The 7,895-nt window shown below is 44.0% G+C and overlaps 1 protein-coding gene across 3 annotated transcripts in view; it reads right to left on the reverse strand.

Moving 5' to 3' along the window:
* MAP1A (microtubule associated protein 1A) overlaps positions 1-7,783 on the reverse strand; it is a 57,171-nt gene extending 49,388 nt beyond the window's left edge. For 2 of the 3 annotated variants that reach the window (XM_027666671.1, XM_027666673.1), the window contains exons 1-2: positions 7,657-7,783; positions 3,115-3,216 (exon numbers count right to left, since the gene is read on the reverse strand). In XM_027666671.1, the coding sequence (XP_027522472.1) occupies positions 3,115-3,216; positions 7,657-7,768 (214 nt within the window). In that variant the 5' untranslated portion in view covers positions 7,769-7,783. Of the gene's footprint in view, positions 1-2,911; positions 2,995-3,114; positions 3,217-7,656 lie in introns of those variants that run through there. The other variant, XM_027666672.1, reaches the window with a different exon arrangement.
* Positions 7,784-7,895: the final 112 nt, after the last annotated feature.

Below are 7,895 nucleotides of genomic sequence, written 5' to 3' on the forward strand. Positions count from 1 at the left end.
TATAGCAGTCCTTTTATTAACAGCCAAGAGCTGAATAAAATCCATCACTGAATGATCTATGTTACAGAAGTCTCTCTAGCAAGAGGTCACAGCTGTAAGGAACATACACTTTCACTGTAATTTAATTTTCACAAGCAATTGGTCTTTTGCCTCTTGTCTAAAACAGCTTTTGCTTGAACACACAACCTGATCATCTGTACTATCTAAAAGCTATGATTTGAATAAACAAGGCAGCTTTTTTTACTGTCATGCACTTGATACTGATCATTGAAGACTAACTAAGCAGTGCAGTGGAAAAAGCACATGGCATAAACTGACACTCCAAGCCATTCCACCTTCCAGGAAGAAGATGAATCACTTGCACAAGTAAAAACATTGACCTATATTTGTTACTGTAAAAGGAAGATCAAATTCAGACTTTGAGACTAAGATGTGCATGGTGGGCTTGTGTATTTGCCTTTGCGTCCTATCAGATTTGTAACTTAATATCAACCTGGTTTGTGCCAGGAGTAAAACTCCCTGTCCTCTCACTGTTGCAAAGCTGAATTCACAGAAGCACAGAACAGCCCAGGTTGGAAGGGATCCTCAGAAGATAACCTGGTTCAACTTTTCATGGGAAAAGACACATAAATTGTATTATCTAGCACCCTGTCCAATTACATCCTGAAAACCTCCAGTGATAAAGGACTCATGACCCTGGGGAGGTTTTTCCTGTGACTGTTCTCACAGGAGAAAAAAAAAAATTCCTACTGAATTGAACACTCTCCCAATGCAACTTGCAGTCTGCCCCTTGTGAAGGGAAAGCCTCCATCCTCTTTGTAGGCGCCTCTATGTTCCACAGAGGCAGTAAAACAGATTCTTCTCTTGGTCTGAGTTAAAAGCCTTCTAGGAGTGTTCATCTAAAAAGGCAGCTGCCTTTAGGAACTGTAATGTAACTTTGCCACATTCTCAGTGAGCTGTGGCAGATGTATCCTCATCTGGCACTAAATGTAAAACAAAGGCATCAGTAGGATGTGAAGGATGAGTATTAGGCTGAACATGAAAGGCTTCAGAGCCTGAAGGCCATCTTCCTGCAAGGCAGCTAGTTTTTAGACTCTTACACAAACCCTCATGGCTTTCAGCATAAAGCATTAAGCTTGCAAAGAAAAATGCAAGCTAATACTCAAAAGTGTTTAATAGTTCTCATAATCCTTTTACAGAGGCAAGAAAAGTATATATCAATGTTTCATTATTTCAAGAATTTGTTCCATCAAATTCAACCTGAATGGTATTTTTTTAATCACTCGATTTTCAATTATGTCATTAGCTATTTATAAAAAGTTTTTTGAAGACCAACACAAAGTATAATTTGAAAGAAAAGATCACTGGGATGGCTGTTGAGCTATTTTAAATCCCCTAGTCAAACTGAAAGTGGTTGCTAATATTCGTGGAGTTAAGTCTACTGCTAAGCACATCAGAAACAGGTGCAGCTGAGAGCTGGCTACACTTTTCCTTTCCCCAAAAATGTACTAGAGAAAAGAGATCCTGTGCAGAGCTAGCAGGAATGTGTAGTCCCGCAGGAAACTCTGCAGCTGTACAATGATGGCAAAGGGCTCTGACGAAGAGTGGCAGCATGCCTAGTACCACATTAAGCTGCAAGCCTCCAGTTCAGGACCAAGTCTATACAGACAGTTTACATCAGAATTTCTGTTTACTATCCATCCTTCTCTCAGTAACTTCTACATACCAAAGCCTGGCCCCTAATTCTGTGGCCTACAGGCTTCCTTAAACAGACTTCAGGGACTTAAGAGTCCCAAAACACTTTTGCCTGGTAGGTTAAATCACTTACCTGTAAGTTTGCTGATCTCTTTAAAGAGCTACAAGACATTTGAAAAGCAGAACTTCCCTTTGCAGAACTCCTCCCAGGTAGACACAAATCCTGCCTTTTATTATAGTTGCTGCTGATTTGCTTAATAGGCCTGATAGTTGGTTAACAGACTTGCAGTTCCTCAGATCCCTCATGGAACTGTCTTCATAGACTGGCAACACGTTCATCACCCTTTGCTCCTCAGAAACCAAGCAAGGGAAGTGAATGGGATACACTTTGCTAATATTAATCCAGATATTTCAACTCTGACTTAGAAGAATTCTTGGGCAAATGTTATACTCACAGTATCTTATTTGTGCTTTGGTCTATTTGTACCACAGGCCCTGTTACAGCTGCTTCAAATTGAGACATCTTCTGCTGAGTGTTTCAATTGATATGTTTCATACAGAGTATTTTAATCCCTAAATGCATACACATGCACACATTGCCTTGCAAGGAGGGCAACTTTTCATTCCCATGTTAAAAAGTCACAGGAGAGTTGAGACCTCTCAGTCAGTGGTACATTTGAGAAGAGTCCAGGTACTTTCTTTCACAGCTGTCCATTAGGAGAACAGCTTTCTCAACTGGAAAAATACATTCAGAAGCTTTGACAACAGTGTAAAACATACAGTGAGCTATAAGACAGTCTTATATAAAATAGATTTCACAACAGTGTCATCTGTGCTTACTATGGTAACTTAACATACATTATGTAAAAGTATTATAATCAGAGTTAAAGCTTTTATCGAGCTAGGTAAGCACACTTTCTAACTGTTAATGTGATTTTTTATAATGCTCTTATTCATTGTTCTCAGAAAGGGAGATAGGCCTTCAAGAAGAGGAATTCAGAAAGTCATCTGACTACTCTTACATACTACTCACATAGATAGTAAATAGCTAATGAAGTAAAACTGTATTGTGCCACCTCAATAAAGTACAGAAGATGGACAGATGAATTCCGACTTACTGGTTTAATAGGCTTTTAAACAGCACATATTTCTATTCAACACCATTCTCTGTAATAAGATATGTAATTCTAAGTTAAATTCATTGCATCAAACATACCTTTAAGATGGTTCTTTAGCATTCAGTTCTGCAGAATCCTGGGCAAACAAGTCACTAATTGAATCACAATCAGTTTTATCCTTGTTTGTTTGTTTGTTGTTGTTGGGTTTTGTTTGTTTGTTTGTTGTTGGTTTTTTTTGGTTTGTTTTTTTCCCCAGATCCAACAGAAGTAAAAGTTAATGCCTATAAACCAAAAAGCTGACCTTTGACTTCGGAAGAAAACTGAGCCAGATGTCGGGTTACAAAGAGCCGCAGTTGCTGATTCAGGTCACAGTAGAGAGTATTAATGTTCCAGGAACGAATTCCTGGGAAAAAAAAACAACAACAAAACAGTGAGCTGTCATTTCATCTACTCCAGAAATGCAAACAGAGAAAAAGTTAACAGGACAGACAAGGACCAGTGATGCTCTTCTAGATGAGCATACTTAGGATCAAGAAAGCCTTCAGAAGCAGAGGGCTGTAAGTTGCTTACCTTCCATAAAACATTTCTCCCTGAAGGACATGCAGTGAGAAAGTTTTCATTCAACTTGGGCTTCAGGCAAGGGAAGCCAACAAGCTACAAGGGATGAGGCCAAATAAGTTACACTACCAAGCAAATACATAATGTTAGTTTTACACCTTCTGTGCTGTCCAGCATTGGTCACCTGTAGAGATGGGCTACTGGCTGGTTATGCTACTGACAGCTCAGACACCAGTTTCTCTGCTCGTATCGCCTGTGCATCCTCCAAGTCACAAAAGCTTCCCCACAACTGGCTCTGCCTAATCACTTCTTCAAAGCCCCTAATCCCACTGAGTTTGCTCTTTAATCTATATAGTCTTTGCAAGCTAATTGCCTTCATATCACAGCAGGAAGCTGCGTCTGCTCCCAGAGCAAGTGGCACCAAGCCATACTGGGGAAGTCACCTTCAGACCTCAGTGTGAACAGTTGTACATTCTAGAAGACACCAAACACTACAGACCACAGATCTGCATATCCCAGTAGAGAGGAACCTCTCCTAGATGGTGCAACACTACACTATGGCACCATGAACAAAACCAGGATATCAGCATGAATCCCTACTCCAGCCTCTGGCGCTCATGCCTGCTGAGGTACAGATGTTGAAGGCCAGACTTCTAAGGTTAACTGAAATAAGAATTTCAGCCCCAGTATTTATTGTTGGGGTCCTCCCTAAGAGTTCTTCCACCATCTCTCTTGCATAAAATGCAAAAGTTTTATTGCCTCTGATATCTGCTTTCTGTCAAGGGACACGTGTTGATTTTTCATGCAGACATCATTCCCATTTACTGCAGTTCTAGTTTTCCAGGTTGTGCAACAGCTTCTGCTAGCCTCTGGCAGGACGGGATCCTCGAGGACACAAGCTCCAGCTTTCTACACATACCAAGACAGAGTTAGTAATCATTGCATCACACAGGTCTCAGGGCCTTAGCAGCTAAAGAAAACTTTGTGTTTGTTTCTTTTGCTAGTGACACCTGACACAGCAGACTAATAGAGCTTATTTGTTAGTTGACAGTCTGCTCTGCAGACTTAAAAACCCTCTGAACTTAAAAAAAAGCAAAACAGGAAAAACAAACAAGACAAACAACCTACCAGCACCTTTCAGTTTGGACGTGGGATACAAACAAATGAAACATGTAATAAAAGATAGGGAGCAAGAGGGTGAACAAAATGTTTTTCTGTGCTACACTCTTAGACAGCACAATTGTTTAAACAAATGTCCAGTATAAGAGCATCTTAATGCAGTACTGATGAACATTCTGACCTAGACAGGAAAAAGGTAGCGCTCTGCAGGGCAAATCCTGCTGACTGTAGCTGCTGTGTCATTGTCATCGTGTCCTATTGCAGCAGTAAGTGCTATTTGAGGTACTGCTACATCTAGGATGCAGAAAGAATAGATGCTCTTTCAGAGCAAGGAAAGGGAAGAGTGAAATTATTTCACTCACTGTTGTATTTATTCAACCTTTTTCCCCTACAGGTAGTCTGAGGTTACTTATAATCTCTCCCAGTTTGCCACAATTCCAATTTATCACTCCATGGCACAGGAGTCAGAGCATTGTTGATTAGAATCCTCTGCCATGAGAGTGCAGACTATACCATAATAAGGTTTCTAAATGTTCAAGCTCTTTGCACGTGAAAAGCCTGGGTAAGGGACCATGTGACTCATCAGTTTTCCATCTCATTCCTTATGCCCTTGTGAATGTTTTATTTCCTGCTGATGTAAGTGGCTTAAAAGATTTGGCATTTCCTCCTAATACTAGACCTAGTCTTCCAGATATGGTTTCAGAATTAGACAAAAGTCACACAGGAACAGAAAAAAAGACCATTATTTATTAGACAGCATTTTGGGAAAAGTGTCATTCAAGCATCCCAAGGTTAAAGTCACAGCCTACAAAGCTCTACACCTGTAAAAAAGCAGGTTCTGTAACGTTCTATAGTCACTATTGCATTCTCCTGAACCAAGGTACAGAAAGAAGTCTGGATAAAACATACTTCTTGGATCAGTCGGGGTAAGAGATTTGTAGACTGAAAAAATCTCTTTCGGTGTTGACTTTGTTGTTTGTTTGGGGGTTTTTGCACAGACAGGGTGCCACAGCCAACAAAACAGACATAAAACAAACCCCAGCTTTTTCCTCCTTTGTATTCACTGCTCAGCAGCCTGTTCTACCCTCGCACAACCCTCATGTGAGCCCTCTCTAGCACCTAACACTTAAGAAACAGGAATCACCATATGCGTGCCATTTCCACATTTCTTGAAGTCTCTGAATCAAGGGTACAGACATCTGCAAATCGTAATAGTTTGACTAGACAGATCTCCAGACTCCGCTGCCATTTTAACCATTCTCATTTTTCATTTCTTTCTTCCAATTTGCAAATCTTGGTCTATTTCAAGAAGAGATCATTCTCCCATTTCGCAGTAGGGAAACTCCTCTAACTTGCTGGAGGTCCTACTCCATGTCAGTGACAGAGGAAAGATTGAAAACCAGGTTTACAGCTCCCCAAATAGTTCACTTCTACTGTTAGTAAATTACCAATACTGCTGAAGTGGCTCCCTCTCATGCAAATGAAAGAAGTGTTTGCACTTGGCAGAATTTCAGCAGGTTTCTAGTCAGTGAAGGCCAATGGGAGAATTTACTTCTCCTGTGGCAATTACAATTTATGTTGCAAATGGTTTTCTTTTTCCTCTGCAATGGGAATTTCCAGGTTATCACCATATGACTGCAGAATCAGAGTGAAATCCACTAGTTTACAGTCTGATTTGTCACTATTTCAAAGTTTCAGAGAATGGATAAGGGTGTAGGTTGGCACATCAGTTCAGTGAAGTGCCAAGTGAAGATGATCACCCTGTTGTGCAGGAAGCAGTAGCCCCTTCAAAGAGGGTCTTTCAGAGGCCAAATTGTCATAATCTCATCTACCTCTACTGACTAAAACCATCTCTTGAAAAAGGCATGAAACACCCCTCTCGAAGCAGCTAGTAAGTGGCCTGCCAGCAGAGACAGCTGGAAAATATGAAGTAGAGAAATTAGACAAGATCTGACATTTTTACACCCATCCCTCTCTTAAATCGCACTGTCCATCTGTTCCTCAGTACTGCTGATGCTTGAGAGGAAAACAGTCACAGAAGTATCTCTAATAATATAATTTGGCCAACAGTTATAACTTATCCTTGGCATCTTTCAAATCAATGTGCCTTGGAAATGGGGAGCGGGGGGAGAAGTGCACACAGAGACAGAAGGCTGTGACCTTTTTTCTTGAAGATGTACTAACTGCTTATTGGAACAGGGATTCCCTTAAGGTCGTGATGTAAATGAGCACCTATCCCTTCTCTTTTTGCTAGAAACTATCAGAAACTGACACAAAGGAAGAACTACCATCTCACCACCTCCTCCCTTAATTTTAAACAACACTGTATCTAATATACAAAGACTAATTCATTGCTGAGGCCTCTGGGTGCTATCAGGATACGGATAACAAAGGAGCAAAATGTTATGACAGCCCTATCCTGCACTGTGTCACTCCTGAAGCGTAGTGTGGCCTGTCCTCCCTTATTCTGGTTCATGCAGTTGCTCTGTAGACAGGGAGAAGCCACATCACAACAGAGCCCTGTTCACAGCTGTCCCTGGCACCACAGGGAACAGACCAACAAGACAATTCCTCCAGGAAGACAGAACTTTGGGGTAAGATGGAAACAAGATGCAATCCATCAACCCATTAATAAAACAGAGATCGAGGGGAAAGAGAACCATGAAATACCTTCAAGCTTTAAGACATTAGAAAACAGCGTTAACTGCGTGTCACTAAAGCAAATAAAGGAATGCTCAGGGGAGAAAAAAATTCTACAGCCGTGTCCTGCCTGGCTGTCCGCAGGTGCGGCCGGGTCGCTGCATCACGGAGGCCGCCTGCCGCCGCAGAGACCGGGCCCGCATTGCGCCGGGGGCCCGAGTCCCGCCCGACCCCGCGGGGCCTCGCCCGATGCCCGCGGCCTCCGCCCCCGTCCCGCGGCCCCAGTAGCGCCTCGACCCTTCCCGCAGCCGCTGCCTGCGAGGCTCCACCCCTGCCGCCGTCCCTCCGGGAAGAGCGGGAACGAAGCCCTGCGGCGGGACGGTGGTACCGCAGGGCGGGGAGGGCACCGGCAGCTCCGCCTCGGCCCAGGCGGCAGCGGGAACGGCGCGGCAGACGCGCAGCCCCGCGGCGCTCGGGGGCAGGGGCCGCCCCCGCCCCGGGCCCTCCCCGCGCCCCCGCTGCTCACCGCGCTCCAGGGCCCCGCGCAGCGCGCCCCGCTCCGGCTCCGTCCCGATCTCCCCGATGACGGCGAGCAGCGCGTGCCGTCGCCCTCCCGGCAGCCGCGCCGCCGTGTCCATAGAGACCGGCCCGGCCGCCGTCTCCATGGCAACACCGCGGCCGCTGCTGCAGCGCGCGCTCACTGGCGCGCGGCTCTTAAAGCGCTCTGAGCCCCTCCCTGATTGGCCGAGCTGGCACGTGGGCCTG

The sequence above is a fragment of the Corapipo altera genome, unplaced genomic scaffold (assembly GCF_003945725.1).
Source record: "Corapipo altera isolate COAL_440 unplaced genomic scaffold, ASM394572v1 349, whole genome shotgun sequence".
NCBI classification, from domain to species: domain Eukaryota; kingdom Metazoa; phylum Chordata; class Aves; order Passeriformes; family Pipridae; genus Corapipo; species Corapipo altera.